Source organism: Nyctibius grandis, chromosome 2 (genome assembly GCF_013368605.1).
Source record: "Nyctibius grandis isolate bNycGra1 chromosome 2, bNycGra1.pri, whole genome shotgun sequence".
NCBI lineage: Eukaryota > Metazoa > Chordata > Aves > Nyctibiiformes > Nyctibiidae > Nyctibius > Nyctibius grandis.
The window spans coordinates 105,806,499-105,830,205 of NC_090659.1; the positions used below are offsets into that span (position 1 = coordinate 105,806,499).

Sequence of the window (23,707 nt, forward strand, 5' to 3'; positions counted from 1 at the left end):
TTAAGCTAACCTTCACAAATTCACCTAGCATTAACCAATGCCAATAATTCAATCTTCCTATTACTTCAAAGGAAGGAAGTACAGGAACTGTCCTCACCTTTAGCAATACGTATTATTTTCAAATTATCATCCAATGACTTATGTTAATGATTACTATAGCATATGAACCAAAATACGTTTTTTTGGGATTGCAAATTTACTGAAAACTGTGAAAGATGAGAAGGTTATAAAGTATTTAATAATTCCCCTTTTTTCACTTATTTTGAATTCCTTCTTCCCATTGAAATAAAGAGAGAATGAGGCTACTCAGATGAGTAATTGCTCTCTGAGAGTCAGTGTCAGAGTTTAAAGCTGGGCCAGCTATTAAACCTGTGGCAGATGCTCTCTGTTAACCCTCCCCCCCCACCCAAAGGGAAAGGGAAAGGGAAAAGGGAGAGAGACTTATGGGTTGGAAAGTTAAAACAGTTTTAATAAACTATAGTAATGAAAAAGAGTATAATAAGAATAATAGAAATAATCAAATATATACAAATATATACAAAACCAAGATCGAGAGCTTGGAAATCCTCCTCAGGCAGAGTTGCTCCCCCCAGCATGGGCAGAGGGGAAAATGCAGTAGCTCCCCCTGCCATCACACCTGCAGGCTTTTAACTGGAGAATTGGCAAAGCTAGTACCAATCAGTGGAAGACAGGAGGGCCCCTCCCTCCTGGGCCCCACCTCCAGGAGGCAGTGGGTTAGTGATAAATAGGAAAGTGAGAATGACATGTATGGGATGGAATACCTTGTTGGTCAATCTTGGGTCACCTGCCCTGTCTGCTCCTTCCTGCAGGTGCAACCCCCCTTCGGCTCTTCACTTATAAGCAGTGAGGAATTTAGCAGTGACCTTGGTTTCTCTAAGACTAATTGGCCTGGTTTGGGCCAAACCAGGACATTCCACCCCTTATTCCATACCATTCACTTCATACTCAGATCACCACTACCTTTTCATTTTCAAATATATATACACATATCACTAGTTTATGATTCATCTCTATACAAAAAGTTCATTAAGTTCATTTAGTTCAGGATTGTGGGTTTCCATCTGGTTAGCAGTCTCTCAGCAGTCTTTCTGGCTAGCAGTCTCTCTTTTGTCATGGTTCGTGTCCATGGGTTGCAGGTTAAAGATGTCAGACTCAAGGAGGTTACTGGATGCCACTTGCAGCTAGCTCCATTCCCATCACCACTGTCTTAACCTGAAAGACACTTATGCAGTAACAACATACAGTTCAGAATTAAGTATTCTCACCCAGAATAAGATCACCTTCAGGGACACATTGGACTTCACCATCTTGCAACATCACCCACCAAGTACATCCAGGTCCCTGAGCAAAAGCAATCCCACGAATGGGTTTACCTTTGCCCGTTGCAGGAAGAATCCAGACAGTTTTTCCCAATAGATTCCTTTCATGCACCACCGGGACTTTATCTCCTTCTACTGTATGTAGAAGGTCTGACTGAGCAGGGTCAGCTCGATTGATAGATCCCCTGGTGTCAACTAACCAGGTAGCTTGTGCCAGATGCTTATCCCAGTTTTTAAAGGTTCCACCCCCCATTGCTTTCAGGGTAGTTTTTAACAGCCCATTATACCGTTCAATTTTCCCAGAGGCTGGTGCATGATAGGGGATGTGATATACCCATTCGATGCCATGCTCTTTGGCCCAGTTGTCTATGAGACTGTTTTTGAAATGAGTCCCATTGTCCGACTCAATTCTCTCTGGTGTGCCGTGTCGCCACAAGATTTGCTTTTCAAGGCCCAGAATAGTGTTCCGGGCAGTGGCATGGGGCACAGAGTATGTTTCCAACCATCCGGTGGTCGCCTCCACCATGGTAAGCACATAGCGTTTACCCTGGCGGGTTTGAGGGAGTGTGATATAGTCAATTTGCCAGGCCTCCCCATATTTATATTTCAACCACCGCCCCCCATACCACAAAGGTTTTAACCGTTTGGCTTGCTTAATTGCGGTGCATGTTTCACAGTCATGGATAACCTGTGCAATAGAGTCCATGGTTAAGTCCACCCCTCAGTCACGAGCCCATCTGTATGGGCATCTCTCCCTTGATGACCTGAAGTGTCATGAGGCCACCGAGCTAAAAATAGTTCACCTTTAGGTTCCCAGTCCAAATCTATTTGGAACACTTTAGCAGCTTGATCCGCTTGTTGGTTGTTTCGTTGTTCCTCAGTTGCCCGACTTTTAGGTACGTGAGCATCTACATGACGTACCTTCACGACTAGTTTCTCTAGCCGAGCAGCAATATCTTGCCACAGTTCAGCAGCCCAAATAGGTTTACCTTTGCGCTGCCAGTTGCTTCGCTTCCACTGCTTTAACCACCCCCACAAGGCATTTGCCACCATCCATGAGTCAGTATAAAGATAGAGCCTTGGCCACTTTTCTCGTTCAGCAATATCTAAAGCCAGCTGGATGGCTTTTACCTCTGCGAATTGACTTGATTCACCTTGTCCTTCTGTGGCTTCTGTGACTCGTCGTATAGGACTCCATACAGCAGCTTTCCACTTCCGATGCTTTCCTACAAGACGGCAGGATCCATCGGTGAACAGGGCATACTGCTTCTCATCCTCTGGTAGTTCATTATATGGTGGGGCTTCTTCAGCACGTGTCACCTCCTTTTCTGGTGGCATTCCGAAGTCTTTGCCTTCTGGCCAGTCCATGATCACTTCTAAGATTCCTGGGCGATTAGGGTTTCCTATTCGTGCCCTCTGTGTAATTAATGCAATCCATTTACTCCATGTAGCATCAGTTGCATGATGGGTAGTGGGAATCTTACCCTTGAACATCCAGCCTAGTACTGGTATTCGAGGTGCCAGGAGAAGTTGTGCTTCAGTACCAATTACCTCTGAAGCAGCTCTAACTCCTTCATATGCTGCCAGTATCTCTTTTTCAGTTGGGGTGTAATTGGCCTCGGAACCCTTGTATCCTCGACTCCAAAATCCTAGGGGTCAACCTCGAGTCTTCCCTGGTACTTTCTGCCAGAGGCTCCAGGTAGGACCATTGTCCCCAGCTGAGGTGTAGAGCACATTTTTAACATCTTGTCCCGTACGGACTGGTCCAAGGGCTACTGCATGCACAATTTCTTGTTTAATCTGTTCAAAAGCCTGTCGTTGTTCAGGGCCCCACTGAAAATCATTCTTCTTTCTGGTCACTTGATAAAGAGGGCGTACAATCTGGCTGTAATCTGGAATATGCATTCTCCAGAAACCCACAACGCCTAAGAAGGCTTGTGTTTCCTTTTTGTTAGTTGGTGCGGACATGGCTGTTATTTTGTTGATCACCTCTATCGGGATCTGGCGACGCCCATCTTGCCATTTAATCCCTAAAAACTGGATCTCCCGGGCGGGTCCCTTGACCTTGCCTCTTTTTATGGCAAAACCAGCTTTCAGAAGAATTTGGATTATTTTCTCTCCTTTGTCAAAAACTTCTGCTGCTGTATCACCCCACACAATGATGTCATCAATGTATTGCAAATGTTCTGGAGCTCCACCCTTTTCTAGTGCAGTCTGGATCAGCCCGTGGCAAATAGTAGGACTGTGTTTCCAACCCCTGGGGCAGTCGATTCCAGGTATACTGGATACCTCTCCAGGTAAAAGCAAACTGTGGCCTGCACTTTGGTGCCAAAGGAATAGAGAAAAATGCATTAGCTATGTCTATGGTGGCGTACCACTTGGCTGCCTTTGACTCCAGTTCGTATTGAAGTTCTAGCATGTCTGGCACAGCAGCACTCAGCGGTGGCGTAACTTCATTTAGGCCACGATAGTCCACAGTTAATCTCCATTCTCCATCAGACTTTTGCACTGGCCATATAGGACTATTAAAGGGTGAGCGAGTCTTGCCAATCACTCCTTGATTTTCTAATTGTCTAATCAGTTTATGAATGGGGATCAGGGAGTCTCGATTGGTGCGATATTGTCGTCGGTGCACCATGGTAGTAGCAATTGGCACCTGTTGTTCTTCAACCTTCAGCAACCCCACAACAGAAGGATCTTCTGAGAGGCCAGGCAAGGTAAACAGCTGTTTAATGTCCTCAGTCTCTACAGCTGCTATACCAAAGGCCCATCTATACCCTTTTGGGTCCTTAAAATACCCTCTCTTGAGGTAGTCTATGCCAAGGATGCACGGAGCATCTGGACCAGTCACAATGGGGTGCTTTTTCCATTCATTTTCAGTTAGGCTCACTTCGGCCTCCAATACAGATAACACTTGAGATCCTCCTGTTACTCCTGAAATACTGATAGATTCTGCCCCTCTATGATCCGATGGCATTAGGGTGCACTGTGCACCAGTGTCTACCAAGGCTCGATACCTTTGTGGTTTTGATGTGCCAGGCCATCGAACCCACACAGTCCAATAAACTTGGTTGTCCCTCTCCTCCACCTGGCTGGAGGCAGGGCCCCCCTAATTAAGAAATGGATTCATGCTGCTCACAGGGATTGGACCTTCATTTCTCCTATTCACACTTGGGAAAAAGGGACTTGAGGCCCATCTACCCTGACTGGGGTCCTGCTCACTGGTAACTGGAGCAGCCATCCTCCTAGAAAAATTCTCTCTGGTACTTCTTTTAGCTTGCAACTCACGTACTCGTGCCTGTAGGGTACTGGTAGGTTGTCCATGCCATTTCGTCATGTCTTCCCCATAACCACGCAGGGGAAACCACAGGATACCTCGTGATGTGTTCTGTTTCCTTTGAGCTGGTCCTGTAGGAGAGCGTTTTCTCTTAACAGCTGCAACACGAGCCTGTGTAGGCAGAGAGTCAAGTTTATTCTCTATCCTGGACAGTTTGTCTGACAGTTGTTTAAATGAGTCCTTGTTTTCCTTAGTCAGTTTTTCCACAGCCGAGACACGGGCCTGCAGTGGGGAAGAAATACTATCTTCATACTGTCGCATACAGTTAGCCATTTCGCCCACACTAGGTCGTGCCATATCATCTTCTCCCCATACTAATATTGACAATGTATGGGTATATGTCGGTGGAGCACTCTTCACAACCTTCCGGAACATGGATCGGTTGCATTCCACTTCATCAGGATCTACAGGATCTACAACTTCCCGTGGGTGTCTATAAATGATCTCTCGCACAGCTAGTTCTCTAAGGTAGTTAATACCTTTTTCTATAGTGGTCCATTTGCTTAGGTGGCTCATAACATCATCTTTATAGGGATACCTGCTCTTTACAGCTGACAAGAGTCGCCTCCAGAGACTGATAGTGTTTGACTTTCTTGCGAGTGCCTTATCAATACCACCATCTCTGGACAGGGATCCCAACTGTCTGGCTTCTCTGCCATCTAATTGCATGCTGTCTGCCCCATTATCCCAGCATCGGAGCAACCAGGTAATAATAGGCTCACCATCATAACGGCTGAAGTCTTTCCTTATATTTCTCAGGTCCTTCAGGGATAAGGAGTGGTAGGTTATCTCTACGTCCGAGTCCTCCTCTTGTGATAGTTCTGCTTTAGAAGGACCTTTCTTCTGTGATGGGTCTGCTTTAAAAGGACGATCGAGGAAACCCCCATCTGTGTCGGGCCCTGACTCTGCCTGAGAAGGGCCCTCACCTGGGTCATATGATGGCTCTGCCTTAGAAGGCTCTGAGTCATCATCCTTCACTTCACAAGCTGATTTCTTTTGGTATTTCTTCCTGGTTACAGGAGCAATTGGTACAGATTCGATAGATGCTGGGGTCTGAGTAGATGCAGTGGCCATCTTGGGGGGTGTAGCAGCTGTGATACAGGCTGCCGAGGTTTCAGTGGATTTAGTGGCTGTAGTGGCAGTACACACTGTAGGATCTGAGGTGGCTGCGTAACACCTACAACTGTCCCTGCACCGATATTTAATCTTATCCCACATCAGAGACACATTCAGGACAACCGAAAATAAAAACATGCCACCTAGACAGCACCATCCTAATTTTGCAAAATCTAGTGGAATCAGCTTGACAGAAAAGGAGAAGGTACTATTTCCCAAAGTAAAATTGGAAGTGTAATCATTAACAGAATCAGCTAAAGGACGCCTGGAGCGTGCAGATGAAGTTGCTGCTACTGATTCGCGATTAAAGCTGCCCATCATTGTGTCATAGAGATAAGAGATTGGAATATTAACTGCCCAGTTTATCACAGCATAAATCAGTATCAAACCCCATACCAAAACAATACATTTCGACCAGCGCCCACTGCTAAACTGCATGTAAACATTCACAAGAAGCAAGCAATAACACAGTGCCCACGGCAGGTAAGGCATCATTGCAATACTCAACTGTGAAAGAAACTCTATAAAAAAGACGAGATAACACAGCATTCAAAAATGACATCACCATCTTCACTATATGTTTTAATTTCCAACCCCTCGTAAATCTCAAAGGAAGAAATCTGATACTCTCTCAGCTGAGCTCTCCGGGTCTCCTCCCACCAGAGCCAGGATTCAACTTATCAGAGCAACCTGTTGGAGCTTCTCTCAAGCCCCACGTTGGGCACCAATAAATCTGTCACGGTTTAAAGCTGGGCCAGCTATTAAACCTGTGGCAGATGCTCTCTGTTAACCCTCTCCCCCCCTACCCTAAGGGAAAGGGAAAAGGGAGAGAGACTTATGGGTTGGAAAGTTAAAACAGTTTTAATAAACTATAGTAATGAAAAAGAGTATAATAAGAATAATAGAAATAATCAAATATGTACAAATATATACAAAACCAAGATCGAGAGCTTGGAAATCCTCCTCAGGCAGAGTTGCTCCCCCCAGCATGGGCAGAGGGGAAAATGCAGTAGCTCCCCCTGCCATCACACCTGCAGGCTTTTAACTGGAGAATTGGCAAAGCTGGTACCAATCAGTGGAAGACAGGAGGGCCCCTCCCTCCTGGGCCCCACCTCCAGGAGGCAGTGGGTTAGTGATAAATAGGAAAGTGAGAATGACATGTATGGGATGGAATACCTTGTTGGTCAATCTTGGGTCACCTGCCCTGTCTGCTCCTTCCTGCAGGTGCAACCCCCCTTCGGCTCTTCATTTGTAAGCAGTGAGGAATTTAGCAGTGACCTTGGTTTCTCTTAAGACTAATTGGCCTGGTTTGGGCCAAACCAGGACAGTCAGGTATCCACTATCTGGTTCTTTTTCCAAAAAATTATTTCCCAAACATTAGCCTTTTTTTCAGAGCTAAGCTCTATAGAGTTATATGCATATTGCTTTTCTCTGCTTCTAGACACAGTTAGAAGAGAAGTGACAGCATAGGATTCAAATCCCCTTGGCCAGGTTAAATTTCCCCTTAACTGTGATGCTGCTGTATTTAAGCAAGTTGGCAATGCACATAACTATCTGAATAACTTCTAGAGGATGTTTAAAGCCTAGCTTAAGTCAGCATTGCTGATATTGAACATTATCATATATTTCTTCATAAAGATTATCATATTTGGGGACAGAGTGTGTAAAGCTTGCTGTGGTAAGCACCTTACTATACACAGTACATAGACACCAATGGCATTTTTTTCAGAAGAGGATACTGTTCATTTGAGTCTAAATATTAAACTGTAGCTGTAATGACTAAATTACTTTTTTCATAAGTAAGTTTTCATAGCAATATGCTTAGCTAGCTTTAATTTAAATGTATATTGATTAATACTTACTTTTTCTACTATTTGTTTTAATTCTTTTCAACATTATATCCATTTAAATACACAGTGGTCTCACAAAAGACTTATAGCATATGCATTTAATATAGAACAGAAACACATCTGCCATGGATTAAAACAGGAAATTAGAAAAGAGGATCAGTTAAAAAGCCTGCGGGATGTTTTAGCAGCCACTTGTCATTCTCTAAATTCTGTGTGACCCGAGTCAACTAAATTTTACTTTTAAATAAAACTAACATGTATGTCTTGATATGATCAGATTCAATGGTAGCTAAAATTGCTATACTTCTGGAAGTAAAAATCCCTACTGTAATCCCCTTGGAACAAACATTGTAAGTTCTGGATCATAGGAAGACTACAATGAAGTTTCCAATTTATCTTTCTGTTAATTACTCCTCTGTTGTATCTTTCCTTCTTATAACCCAGCTGGACAGCAATTAAAGTTGTGCAAATAATCACCTTCCTGCAGTACAAAGATCTTCAAGAAATATGTTCTGGCTTTTATCTTCAAGATAAGAAAGAACTTATTTGGACAAAAATGGAGTTTATAATGAAAGCCTTCTGGGAAAAATAAAGAAGGAAAAGCTAAATGATTTTACAATGTCATTAATTAAGTCAAGTTTATGAAACTGGCTTCAGGGTTTTCCCTGTAAAAACACCATCAAACTCTTCTTACATACATCACGCTTCATTAACATTGTTTTCTTCCTATTATGTCTCTGATGAAAAAATACCATCACTTGAAAATGAAATATCAAAATGCTGATAAGAAAACCAGAAATGATTTGACATTGGAAAGTAGTAGTTTGTAGATGGCAATTAATGTTAATGAAGCGATGAAGTACTGACACTTATCTGTTTCCTCAGAGTGTTGTTCCTGTTTGAAAAAAGGGGGGCAGGAGAGCACAGATGCTCTCATTGTAACAGCTGTTCAGATTAATGTGATGGATGTGAAAATAGTCTCTAGGCAGAATTTTGACTGTGATTCTGTTTTCAGACTGTATAAACTATTTTGACTTTTACCATATTGCCATGCTTTCTGAGTGGTGCAGAACAGCTTCATAATACAGCTATCTAAATAAATTCCCGCTAGCTTTAAATACTTCAAACTGAACCCCTGACCTCCTTACACGATCCTTGAAAAATAGATCTTTTCAAAAACTGGCCCTACTTTTCAGTAAAGATAGTTGAAAACATGCTGCTCTTCATCCACTTTCTCAATATTCGGCACTGGAACACCACTGCAAAATCTGACTATTATATTCATCTGCTGGTAGGCTGCATATGTAAGCATACATTTACTTAGCTGAAGCATCATTTACTGTTTGATAACAATGTTGCTCTTAAGTATTTGATAACTGACTATATAGTCTATATGTTTCTTTTATATATATTATATATTTTTTATTGTTCATTATTGAAAAAGTTTGATAATTTTTTACACTAAGTTGGTTTATTATGGCTCAGGGTATAAATCAAAGGTGCTACATTTCTTTTTTATTTTAGAATTGAATAAGGCTTTGAAGTGGTAAGAACAGGAATTTTAGAGATGATGGTTAGCAGCTTTCTTCAACTGCTTTCTTAGATTATCAAAAGAAGTTCTAGATATTTCAGTTTTGAAGGTTGATGAGCAAGCTGTGATAATGACATCTGAATCTTATTAATGATTTTAAAGACAGGAGCAATTCTAATGAAAATAGTTACCATCTTTTCTGTAGACATCCTTGCCTTGCCTATAGGCATCTCTCTCCACAGCTTGCTTAATTCCCTCTGACTCTCAATCCTGTACCTTCCCACATCTGTGCCTTGCTTAGATTCCCTCCTTGCTGTACATTGGCCAACATCCTTTTTTAAGTCTCATTTCTCCCAGAAATATTCCCAAAGCAATCACATCCCCATAATCCCTTAACTAAAAGTCCCATTTCCTTTTTTTGCTTTAAATTATTATTTTTTTTACTTACTTGGTTTTAATATGAGTTTCTTTGGTCATATATGAATTTTAAATTATTTTAGAGTAACTCAAACAAAATGGGTATCTTTGTCATCCAGAGGGATACTGGAGTCAAAAAAGAGTAAAGCACATAACTGGTTTGGTTTTTTAGTTATGATCCCTATTATTTTGAAAGTATGCTTTTCCTGGCAAGCAGTTAAATGTATTTGGATTCAGTGAGGCTTCTGAAAGCAGCGTAATTATGGAACACAGTCCAAAACATAACAAGATCTACAACATTTTTAAAGACCTACAATGTCCAGATAACTCCTGCAAGAGGTATGCATGCAAGTAAACAGAGGAGCATGAAGAAATTTTAAAAAAACAGTGCTCATGGTGGAAGTTGCTCACATTTGGTGTCATTTCAGAATACCTGTGATTCATGAGGGAAGCCTTTTTTCATTCTCGCATAATATGTGCCTACTACCCTCATGTGAGGAATTTCATAGAAACTCCTCAAGTAAATATTTGATTCACATCTCTCTTGTGAATTACTTTTATTGAAGACTGGGTATTTAAATCACTCTTAGTAACTTATTAAAATATTTTAATGGATCATTTGAATCACAATCTTCTATGAGTTAAAAGGTATTTTTGTTATGATCTTATGAGTGATACTATATTATATTGTCATCTTTGAAACAATCACAAATTTATCTATGCAGCTCCTTCACAATGGCAACTACTCATATTTATAAGACATAATCCCAGCATGCTGACAACTGTGGAAGGCATTAATTCTTTAGCAAAGGCTTGTGCATATAAAGTAAATCAGGCACACACCTATTTTTCCACCCTTCGTATAACAGAACATCATCTTACATGCACGAAAGCTAAAGCCCTGATAGAATTAAATCTGGCCAGGGATGTCAAGGGCAACAAGAAATGCTTCTATAGGTATGTCAGTGATAAAAGGAAGACTAGGGAAAATGTGGGCCCTCTCCAGAAGGAAACGGGAGACCTGGTTACCCAAGATATGGAGAAGGCTGAGGTACTCAATGACATTTTTGCCTCAGTCTTCACCGACAAGTGCTCTAGCCTCACCACCCAAGTCACAGAAGGCAGAAGCAGGGACTGGAAGGATGAAGAACTGCTCACTGTAGGAGAAGATCAGGTTCGAGACCATCTAAGGAACCTGAAGGTGCACAAGTCCATGGGACCTGATGAGATGCATCCACAGGTCCTGAGGGAACTGGCGGATGAAGTTGCTATGCCGCTGTCCATCATTTTTGAGAAGTCGTGGCAGTCTGGTGAAGTTCCCACTGACTGGAAAAGGGGAAACATAACCCCCATCTTCAAGAAGGGAAAAAAGGAAGACCCGGGGAACTACAGGCCAGTCAGTCTCACCTCTGTTCCTAGCGAGGTCATGGAGCAGGTCCTCTTGGAAACTATGCTGAGGCACACAGAAATCAAGGAGGTGATTGGTGACAGCCAACATGGCTTCACTAAGGGCAAATTGTGCCTGACAAATTTGGTGGCCTTCTACGATGGGGTTACAGTGCTGGTGGATAGGGGAAGAGCCATTGATGTCATCGACCTGGACTTGTGCATAGCATTTGACACTGTCCCGCACGACATCCTTGTCTCTAAATTGGAAAGACATGGACTTGACAGATGGACCACTCGGTGGATAAGGAATTGGCTGAATGGTTGCACTCAAAGAGTTATGGTCAATGGCTCTATGTCCAAGTGGATACCAGTGACGAGTGGTGTTCCTCAGGGGTCGGTATTGGGACCAGCGCTGTTTAACATCTTTGTCGGTGACATGGACAGTGGGATTGAGTGCGCCCTCAGCAAGTTTGCTGACAACACCAAGCTGTGTGGTGCAGTCGACACACTGGAGGTGTCACGGTTTAAAGCTGGGCTGGCGATTAAACCTGCGGCAGATGCCCTCTGTTATCCCCCCCCCTCCCCCCAGAGGGGTATGCCATCCAGAGGGACCTTGACAGGCTTGAGAGCTGGGCCTGTGAAAACTGCATGAAGTTCAACAAGGCCAAGTGCAAGGTCCTGCACGTGGGTCAGGGCAATCCCAAGCACAAATACAGGCTGGGCGGAGAATGGATTGAGAGCAGCCCTGAGGAGAAGGACTTGGGGGTGATGGTTGATGAGAAGCTCAACATGAGCTGGCAATGTGTGCTGGCAGCCCAGAAGGCCAACCGTATCCTGGGCTGCATCAAAAGCAGTGTGGCCAGCAGATCGAGGGAGGTGATTCTGCCCCTCTACTCTGCTCTCGTGAGACCCCACCTAGAGTACTGCATCCAGCTCTGGGGACCCCAACATAAGAAGGACATGGAGCTGTTGGAGCGAGTCCAGAGGAGGGCCACAAAGATGATCAGAGGGCTGGAGCGCCTCTCCTATGAAGACAGACTGAGACAGTTGGGGCTCTTCAGCCTGGAGAAGGGAAGGCTCTGGGGAGACCTTCTAGCAGCCTTCCAATACCTGAAGGGGGCCTACAGGAAAGCAGGAGAGGGACTTTTCACAAGGGCATGTAGTGATAGCATGAGGGGGAATGGTTTTAAAGTGAAAGAGGGTAGATTTAGATTAGATATTAGGAAGAAATTCTTTACTATGAGGGTGGTGAGACAGTGGAACAGGTTGCCCAGAGAAGTTGTGGATGCCCCCTCCCTGGCAGTGTTCAAGGCCAGGTTGGATGGGGCTTTGAGCAACCTGGTCTAGTGGAAAGGTGTCCCTGCCCATGGTAGGGGGGATTAGAACTAGATGATCTTTAAGGTCCCTTCCAACCCAAACCATTCTATGATTCTATGATTTTATTACTGGCTAAGGACAATGGCTAAAAATATCAAGCTATGTATAGATGGTCATTTACTTTAAGAGACTGTCACTTACCCCAGTCACTGGTGTTTGACCATATCTTAATTATCAACAGAGTTCTTTACACTATTAAGTTTTTACTGCTCTTTCAACACTTTTCTATCAGTCTAAAATTAGTATGATTTAATATTAGTAATAATTCATGTTGGTATTTACAATAATAAGAACTACATCAGTCAGCACATTAAGACCAAAATTATTAATGAATTCAATAAATAGAATTGCCAGTCAAAAAGAGATTACTTAAACATTAAATATTTCAAATAATATGCAAATGCACTTTAGCAGTTCCTTTTGATGTAGTTTTGTTTTTCTCAGGCTCAAGTATTTATTTCACCTTTTTACCTAAGTATTTCTCGCACAGCAAGCCAGAGCGCTGTCATAACTTTCCTGCTTCAATGTTGAATTTGAATTGCCTTTATACACTGAACACTTCTAAAAGATTTGAGATGCAGGTCTTCCAGTCTACACTCTGGTTTCCTCATATATTGCCTAAGCTAGATACAGCCTCTCTGCACAGCTGGACAACTTTGTCTGGACAACACTAAGTATTTGGCTTTCCCTTAGCAAAAGATTAAAGAGGCTTGAGATTGTAAAGCACAATAACACTGAACTGCACGTTACTGGGAATAGGGCCAGAAAAGGCAAGTGATGAAAAGTGGAGAAACAGAACTAAACTACCAATAAGAAGGAAAAATACTAAATACGGGTGGTACTTGCTATATATGACTCACAACTGACAAGACAGTTCCCATCCAGCAGAACTCTCCTCCCTAAACACCACAGTCCATAGTCTACAACATGGGATTGTATTGACCCTTCTCTGTCTATCAGGTCTTCAGTTCACAAGTTTTCCTCAATCTAGATGTCTCTAGCCCTACAGAGCAGGTATTTTTAACTTTGTATTTATTTAAGGCAGCACATTCCGTCTCAATTTCTGTACTGCTCTTTCTTAACACTCTCAGAAGACTAAGTGGTGACCGGGAAGGGGAAAAAAAGAAAAGAAAAGATGGTCTGAGATTTCTGTTATTTTTGCCAGGCTTCATTTTCCTAAGGTAAGATCTATAGCTGGCACAATAACTAAAACATCTTTCCTTTCAGTAAAATATATCCTTTTTACACTGCTTTCATCACTGAAGCTCTCTTTGTTAACTATGGGTGAGTATCTCAGACGGCTCATTTATGGACCTCAGTTACATTACAGGTGCCAAAGTCCAAATGAGCAATTCATCTATATTACTCTTCAGTGCTGACATTTTTTCCCCAACAAAGTTTCTTAATTGTTCATGCAGCAATATTGTCTGAGAAGCAATGCACCTGCCACCTGCCAAAGGTATGTCACGGTTCCAGCTTGAAATATGGAGGTGCCTTAGTTACGTAGGGACACAGTCCCCTAAGTGCATCATGAGTATATTAAAATATGATGACAGAATTGAGTTCAGCAGAAATCAGAGCAGCATTTTTCACTTTCATGCAGAAGCACCCATTAATGATGGGGTCACTCATCTGACAAGTGCCTAAACTCAATACAGCATCAAATATTCATCAACACCTTTACAGCACACCTTTCCTATTAGCAGTTCTAGGTCATGCAGGCTGGACACAGCCTGTCAAACAGTTCATCAGGCCTTTCCGCTCATCTCTGACATGATTTTATCTGTAAGTTTCTCAGACTTTGGCAGGGATCAGGTTTGGCAAATTAGTGTGGTGGTCAATGATCTGCTCTGCAGTCTGCGCTTCCCAAAGTACCCCCTGAGAACTTCTCATCAGGCAGGATGGGCACACGACCACAGTGCAGACATGCATCTGGTCCCATGATGGGCATCCACAAACAGTACAGAGCAGACAGAATCAACAGCATGTGTGCCATGTCACAGAAATTTTGACCATGTGATATGTTCGGTTTTGGTCATGTGGCCACTGTATAGTTAATTACCACAAACTAGTTCAATAACTGTACTAATAATATGAAACTAGAAGTACTGTAAATTTCATACCCCTAATTATTATCAAAATGAGATATGACTGCTACTATCATGTTTTGATAAATATTTAGGGGCATTTTTTTTTAAGAGGAATAAATCAGATCTTTATAAATAGCTTGAATTAAAAAAAAAAGACATTTGAAAACATTTAAAGGCCAAATTGTGATTAATTGTATAATTATACATTTTTAAGGTGAATAGCAGGCTCCTTTATAAGTTATAAATTATATTTTTTATTTGAAGTTTGTTTGAAAACAGTGAAGCTCGCAAAATGTTAAATGAATTAATATGATAATTCTTCAAACAGGAATTATCACAGAAGTTACACAGTCTCATCAGCATGGAAGAGTTGCTCACCAATGCTCATCTAGGTCCCAATCTAGTAAACTACCTAAGTGTATCAGGTTAGTCTTACACTTAAATAAGTAGGAATTTATGCTTTGCGGCATGAGGATCTTAGAAGAAGCAAGTTAATAAATTGTTATGTTTTTCTCCCCAGTCAAATAAAGGTTGAAAAATATTAACAAAACTAAGAAAATTTCTGTTGCATCTGACACATATTGTTGCCATTCTAGCCTTAAAAATATGATTTAAAGAGTAAGGTCTGCTTATTCTTGTTGCCAATATCTATCACCTACATCTGTCTAGATCTATTGATTTCACTCAGTAAACCAATGTATCTTACTGCTACCAAATACAGTAAAACATGTACGTTTCTGAGTTGTGAACTGTCATTTTTTTTTAGGACATCTGCTTAAATGTATTAGTCTCTGGAATACCAGGAAATGAAGAGAGATATACAGAGCGCTCTAGCCATGTTCTCCTGTTGCATGTTCTTAGAAAATTATTTGCAACTATCAGTAGATATTTACACAAGAAAAAGAGTAACTTCTGCAGTGACCTTTCTTGCATAACTCTGCAATAAAGAAGTGCTTCAAATATTTACAGAATTAATGCCTAACTGAAAAATTGAAACTGTACTGTAGTACTTATTGAGTGGCAGCTGGACTATTCAAATATGGCCGTAACAGTAAAAAATAATCACGTGTTCAGTGTTTTATATCCTCTAAGCTCCTTGCAAATATTGATTACATTGTTTCCGTAACAGTGAACAAGGAAAAATCACTTAGACTTACCCACATTTAATCTGCCTGTGACTTCCCCATTTGAATTGCGAGCATTCACAGTCACATTGTGAGTAGACTGGAGAAGCAGTGATGAGTCCTGAAAAATGGAGGCAAAAAAAAGTAGATTCAGCAGAATAATTAAAATTGTTAACAATTTTCAAAATTTAGTCTAGTGTTTGTATTAACTCAGTCACTGAAAGAGCACTGCAGCTACAAAACCATTCACAGATGTCAACAAATAATTTGGGCAGATATTTTTGATTACCTCAACTATATCAGATTTAAAATACGAAAAAAATTATAGAGAATACTTCAGGTGAAAAAAAAAAATGTGTTACTGGCCTAATGAACATGGTTGCTAACATTTTATCATTTGGAAAAAAATGCTTAAGTACTAGATTTACTACATTTCAATACATAATTGAGACCCCTAGAAGATAGCCATTTAATTGAAGTGCAAGTACCCCACTTCACGAATTTATACTGTCACATTAACGTGGTGAGAAACATGCATTTGCACTCTGCTTCCTCAATGATCCGTGCAACCTGTATGCTTTGGCTTGATTTTGGCACCTGGCACTGACTCTCCTGGCAAGGAAACTCAGACAGTGGGTGATGGAGAAAGTGGCAGGTTGACTAGCTCAAAGCTGACTTTAATAGATGACAGTACAGATAAGAATGTCAGTCTAAATTAAGTTGTCTCCTTGTCCACCACACGGAAGGATGACAAAAGTACATCAGCAGACTGAACAGCATCACCTGCTTGTCCACACCCCTGCACCATCATTTGAGCCTAATACACTCTGTGCTGTTCCACATCTGGTGTCCCAGTATACAAAAATCACATCTGAAGGTCACAAAGCAACTCATACTCAACTCTCCTCACAGGCTGCATTACAGCTGGGACATCTGCAGAGCAATCAGAGCCTCATGCCTACCCATCATTCTGTGCTACTTATGGAAGCCAGGGCATGCCGAGCAGGTGTCATTGGTATCTTCATTCATCCCTACCACACCTCACCACAATCCAGACTATGGTAGGCAATTCAAAATTTCATGTCATTCTTAGACTGCAGTCAGCGTGGAATTACTTCACCAAAACCAAAACATCCCCTTGTGTTAACTCACGGCTTGGTGTTGTGCTTGTTGAACTCCTCCCAGATGATGTACCATTTTCATTACTTACTCCCAGACCTTCCACTCAATCTCTCTGTACTTCAGGCCCGTTGAAGTCTCCCCAAGCTTCTCCTTGTCTTGAAGAGCAGATGAGTAAGTGTTTTGAAAGACCTAGCTGCCCACTGTGTTCCACCAGACTAGACATACAGACAATAAAGAAACTGATTCATGGCAAGAGACCTGGCAGGGGTCATTTGGAAGTGTCCTAAAACTTCGTGAGGTGGGCATTGAGTGGATTCTTATGTTTTTCTTCAATTTACTGCCTGAATTGTCTTTAAATGCAGCTGATTTTCAGGGAGATCACACTGGCCACTGTCTTTACTTGATTTTAAGAATTAGAAAACTATCTGGGGACAAAATTCTATTCATGCTCATTTGGACCAGCAAATTGTAGCTACACCGGTAGACTTAAAAAGACGGGAAGTTTTTTGCAGTACAGCTGCTTTCATACCAAAGCATACTTTTATGTGAAGGACAGGAACCTAGTAACTGATAAGAGTGCCTAAGCAGATATCAATTGCAGAAGTGTCAGGGAATACACGATATGAAGAGGGTATTAGCAAGCTGCTTGCTTGTGACCTCAGAGGGGATACTCTTTCCTAGATAAATAAGTGAGTTTCTAACTACCAGAATATTGTTAAAGATCGATGTCTTTCACATATATGGCTCTTGGTACTTCTTCTGGATTCAAGAGAGACTATGCAGCATCTTGAAGGGCTAACCTCTGAAAATCACTCCCAAGTCATGTTCCCATGGTAATTTAATGCTTAGAGTATGAGATAACTTGAGAATTTTGAACACATGTTACTTGAAGAATTTTACTACAAACATTCATCCAATAACAGTGGTAGTAGCAATACACAGTTTGGAGTCAAACCTATATTTTTTTAAAAAAAAATGATATCTTACAAGTAGGAAGATAGGCTACCTCAAAAGAAGTCACTAAGTGAGCAAAATAAATGAATCTCATTCTGTAAATTATATCAGGAAAAGTGAAAGCTAACAGAATTAACACAAATAATGAAAAGTCTTACGAAAAAAGTAAGCAGTGTATTAGAATGAACATTAATGGTAACAAGTTGGTATGAAGTGGAAAAGGAAGGTCAACAAAGGTCAGGTAAATATATTACATTTAAGTACATGTGCTAAATGACCCACAAATTCGGGCATCTTTATTACACTTATTTGACTGCCGCTGATTGATTTAAAAAAATAAGTTAGTAATTAGTAATATCAAAATGTAAGTGCGAATAAACAGAATCAAAGAATCAAAACACATCCAGAGATGGTAACTCCACCACCTCCCTGGGCAGCCCCTTCCAATGTCTAATGACCCTAATGTCCAACCTGAACCTCCCCTGGCGAACCTTGAGGCTATGTCCTCTTGTCCTATCGCTAGCTGCCTGGGAGAAGAGGCCGACTCCCACTCCGCTACAACCTCCCTTCAGGTAGTTGTAGACTGCAATAAGGTCACCCCTGAGCCTCCTCTTCTCCAGGCTAAACAACCCCAGCTCCCTCAGCCGTTCCTCATAGGTCATACTCTCCAGACCCTTCACCAGCTTGGTCGCCCTCCTCGCTCCAACACCTCAACATCTTTCTTGAAGTGCGGGGCCCAGAACTGGACACAGTATTCAAGGTGTGGCCTCACCAGTGCCGAGTACAGAGGGATGATCACTTCCCTAGACCTGCATTCTACTGTTTTCTAGACCTGCAGCTTCCATGTGTGTGTTGTTGACTAATTAAAATCTAGTAATATATTTATAAATGCTTATCTTGTATCTTTCCATGAATATGTATTAGCTAAGATGCAACGGTGCTGCCCATAACTCTGTGTTAAGACTCATAATGAAGGCATAAGCTTGTAACAGGCTCCAGAGATGATGCACAGCAAGTATATTTTCTGCTATGTACTTTATTAGCACTTTGGAGACCTCATTAGGTGAGAAAAGCTGTTAGGAGACTGCAATGAGAACACTATTAAAGCAAGGGAGAAAGCTGCTATGATAGCTGTAAGTGGCCCAATTCTCTAACAAATTCAGAAAAAGAAATCATAACAAATAAGCAACTTTATGAGAATAAATATATAGATGGCACTCAGGAGATCAAGCTACAGGCAATTAAGCCTCTAGAGAGTTCAAATATTTTAAAAAGCAAGCAAACAAACAAACAAAAAACCTCTGATGAATTATCAGTTCATAGGGGGCAGAGACATGCAGTAGCCTGAAGGCTCTTATTAATGCATGCTACTAATGATCATGATGGGTCATTAGACAGCTAAGCTTATATTAGATGCTGCCACACCTCTTTCTTCCTATATTGTACTAAATGTAACAAGAGCTGAAAGAATATTAAAAGAGCACGAATGGTAGCTTAACACTGCATAACGATTTTTTGGGGCAGAGGAAGTTCTTAAGTATTAGCTATGCTGGTCTTAAAAAAGTTACATATCTTACTGCATAAACAACCTCAAGGGAAAATCATTTAAGCACATAAATAGTTTTCCCACTGCCTATGAGGCAGAAAAGAACACAGCATAAGAAACAAAATGGAAATACAGATTTAGTAACTGAATTTCACCATCTAAGTAAGAGCTGTTCCTGCTGCTGGAAGTAGCAGTGTGCCCAGGTGGCCAAGAAGGCCAACAGCATCCTGGCTTGTATCAGGAATAGTGTGGCCAGCAGGACAAGTGAAATGATTGTCCCGCTGTACTCGGCACTGGTGAGGCCACAAATTGAGTACTGTGTCCAGTTTTAGGCCCCTCACTACAAGAAAGACATTGAGGTGCTGGAGAGAGTCCAGAGGAGGGCAACGAAACTGGTGAAGGGTCTGGAGGGTATGTCCTGTGAGGAGTGGCTGGGGGAACTGGGGTTGTTTAGCCCAGAGAAAAGTAGGCTCAGGGGAGACCTTATTGCTCTCTACAACTACCTGAAAGGAGGTTGTAGCAGAGTAGAGGTCAGCCTCTTCTCCGTGGCAGCTAGCAACAGGACTAGAGAACATAGCCTCAAGCTGTGCCAGGGGAGGTTCAGGTCAGACATTAGGAAAAATTTCTTCACAGAAAGGGTTATTAGGCACTGGAATGGGCTACTCATTAATTATTAATTAATATTGTTGTCCTGGAAGTGACAAAAACTGAACTATTAGAGAAATCATAACTTTTCCAATAGGATCCACTAATTTTAGAGATATTTAAACTATTCTGTAATGGATGAATCATAGAATCATTTTGGTTGGAAAGGACCTTTAAGATCATCGAGTCTAACAGTTAACACAGCACTGCCAAGTTCACCACTAAACCATGTCCCTAAGCACCACATCTACAGGTCTTTTAAATACCTCCAGGGATGGTGACTCCACCACTCCCCTGGGCAGCCTGTTCCAATGCTTGGTAACCCTTTCAGGGAAGAAATTTTTCCTGATATCTGATCTAAACCTCCCCTGGCGCAACTTGAGGGCGTTTCCTCTCATCCTATCATTTGTTACCTGGGAGAAGAGACTAGTTTCACAGGGAAGCCTGCATTAAAAAATAATCTCAGTAAAAATAATGAAAAACTTTCTATGCACTCTTAGAATTTTAGCATTACTTATATACAACGACCTTTATAATTCCTTTTTGAGTTACTTATCACATGCCTAAGAGAAAAATGTTAATTCTGCATCAGAACATTGACCTAATGATCATGTTTGTAAAGTATGCAAAAATACGTGTGTATACACATATACACACACACACGCACATATATATTTCCATGACATATATCTTCCTGGACTTTGCCTAAATTCAACTGTTCATAAGTGCATTAATTTTATTTTAGCATTATTGAAAGATTATCTGCTTACCACTCGAGAATGGATTTCTTTGGCATAAAGAGGGAATAAGAATTCCGATTCCCCTTCCAGACGAAGGCCTTCTTTCGTAACGCGCAGGTGTCCCATTCCAGTCTGAGGAAAAGATGCAAGAATTATGCATATTTTATTGTTGTTGTATTTATTTTTTCGTTTTTTTTATAAACTGAAAATTTCCAGAGATGCTTGCCTCCAGACTACTGATGAAGATACCCATACTCATGCACTTAAAATTTGGAGAATTCCTCATGTCTTCCAGAAGTATTTTCTTTAACAAATTGTAGCTTTCCAAAAAAAGTTATTAAAGTTAGGATTTTTTTTTAAATGAAAATATACAATATTATAGTCATTAACTTAAAAAAAAGTGAATTTTTATTGGCTGTGCTGAAATAGCCTTTGTACTTGCCTTCTAAAAATGTCATGAACAATAAACTTTTACACAAGTACTCACATAGAACAAACTTTATGTTAATATCTCAAGGTTTATTCTGTCAATAACGTATTTTACAAAGAATGTAATACTTCTAAGCCTATTGAAGAGACAAAGAGGAATTTTTATTTGCTTCCATTTTCAGTAATTACTTCTTTCTAATTAATTTTTAATTTCTTGGTTTTTTTCCTTCTCTAATTATAGGTCAAGGCTCCATCTCTCACTATCATTTTCCTTTCTCTCTGTCACCTGCTTGTCAGTTTTTGTACCTTCCTTAATCACAGAATCACAGAATCAATCAGGTTGGAAGAGACCTCTGGGATCATCAAGTCCAACCGTTGCCCTGACACCACCATGTCAACTAGACCATGGCACTAAGTGCCATGTCCAGTCTTTTCTTAAACACATCCAGAGATGGTGACTCCACCACCTCCCTGGGCAGCCCATTCCAATGTCTAATAACCTTTTCTGAAAAGAAATTCTTCCTAATGTCCAACCTGAACCTCCCCTGGCGAAGCTTGAGGCTACGTCCTCTTGTCCTATCACTAGTTGCCTGGGAGAAGAGGCTGACTCCCACTTCACTACAACCTCCCTTCAGGTAGTTGTAGACTGCAATAGTCTCTCTCTCCTTCCCGATATTAGCCCAGTTGTGCTTTCCAGCCCGTATCTTCTTTCATTCTTTTTACTTTCTCTCATCATTATTACAGAATTGATAATGTGAAAAATGAGTGAGGAATTACTTCAGTAATCAGTACATCTGAGGACTTGCAGGCTTCAGCTGCAAGGTGTTTCATGGATATTTAGCTAATTTGTAAAGGACTCACCATCCCAACCCCACCAACACAAAAAGTGAGAGAAAACTTGGCAAAAAAATTGCAGCCTTACAGCTTGGCCACACATGAAAATATTTCAAGTCAACTGCCTCAAACTACAAGGAGTAGGTGGGAGGGCTAAATAATAAACAACAAATCCAAAAAGTATTTCCACTCCAAATATTTTTGAGATTGCTTTCCATGTAAGCAGAGAAGAGACACGTGACAGGCCACTGATGATACATCCATAACCTGTTCATCTAAGAAATTCTGCCTACCACTGAAAAAAGTTGTAACTTTAAGAGACTCTGATTATTTTCAAATACGGTACGTTCTCACCAATGAGATTATATATATATTTGATATATATATTAATATATATTTTTTATATATATAATGCTAAATAACATGTCTAACCACCCTCCAATGAAAAACTGCAGCTATTTTCTTTTAACATGCTTGAAGAGAGGCAAAGAGAGAAACAAGCTTTGCTTAAGATAAGAAATATTCGAGTCAGTAGTTCCCTCCACAGGAGAGTACAGCTGCGATTACTCCTCAGCAAGGGTTTATTTCAGGAAAGAGACTTTTAGAAAAGCTATTTATGGAATCTGTTATTCAGTGTCAAATATTTTACTGCTTTGAAATACATAATATACTGACTTTTCTTAGTGGAAGTAAATACAGTTTCTAAATTCTAGACCATTGCAAAGCTTTTAAAAAGTACCTAGCATATACTGATACATCTCATGAGGCAAAATTAAAGTAATACCTATGATGAGCGCCCTATGGCTTTCATAATCACAATTCCTAGCCAGCACTGAGTGGTTTAGGAATATATTTTTCCAGTGAAGACTATGGACAGTGTTTTCTAACTTGTAACACAAAACAGAGATCAATTCAACACCATAAAACCACAGGTTTTAAGACAAACACTTTTGAAAAATATGACATGAAATGTAAGGATATTCTAAAGAAATACCACTAACAAATGGCTCTCATTTAATTAACTAAATTTAGGATCTCATTATTGCTCTAATTGCATGCCTTTCCCATCAGTTTTAAACACAGTTTGCATGTTTTTCCTGGAATATAAGGAACTAAATAAACAGTATAGTATACAGTAAGTATAAAAATGGCATTGGTAAATCTGAAATTTAAGAAGGCAGAGTAAGAAGTAGCAATTAATTCTTGCTCTGAAGCAAATCAGGGAAAATTATCAAACTCCTCAGTGGCAATCTCTATCCTGCCTTTGGCTTTGCCAGGAAGAAATTTTTAGTACAGACAAAAAAACTGTAACTGATGTTGAAAAAGAAGATTTTGCAATTTACTCTGCACACGCTAATGGATTCAGATTTTTCAGCAATGATTATTCTAAATATGCTATATAGACAAAGGAATGTCTTTGACATCAGGAATAATATGCTGTGTGACAAAACTTAGCACTTTAACTTAGCTACAAGTTCTTATTTTTCAGTAAATCCAGTCATATCACTCAGGATTACTTTGTATAAGAATGTCCTCAAGAATGTCCTATTTCATCACATATTTCATTTAAGCATTGACATGAAGCTCACACTCTCACATATTTGAATAAGAGCCTCATTATCCATTCTCATTGACCACTCGAAGTGCAAAAACATATGGAAATATAGACCGGAGTTACCTGCATAAACGACTATCTGTGATGACGAACAGATAAACTCTGTAACATGCATGAGAACAACAAAAATATGGATTTCATATAATGATCCTCACTTCTATTACCATTGTGACTGTAAATGATTATTATTTCCTTAGCATCTCAAGATTATAAAAGTACTGCATTATGCAGTACTGTGAGATGGGGAACTT

At 40.6% G+C, this 23,707-nt stretch overlaps 1 protein-coding gene across 6 annotated transcripts in view; it reads right to left on the bottom strand.

Annotated features, from left to right (window-relative positions):
- Positions 1-23,707, bottom strand: part of SGCG (sarcoglycan gamma) — a 180,088-nt gene that overhangs the window by 39,101 nt on the left and 117,280 nt on the right. For all 6 annotated transcript variants that reach the window (XM_068425434.1, XM_068425439.1, XM_068425433.1 and 3 more), the window contains 2 exons: positions 20,609-20,710; positions 15,605-15,692 (listed from right to left, as the gene is read on the bottom strand). In XM_068425434.1, the coding sequence (XP_068281535.1) occupies positions 15,605-15,692; positions 20,609-20,710 (190 nt within the window). The remainder of the gene's footprint in view (positions 1-15,604; positions 15,693-20,608; positions 20,711-23,707) is intronic.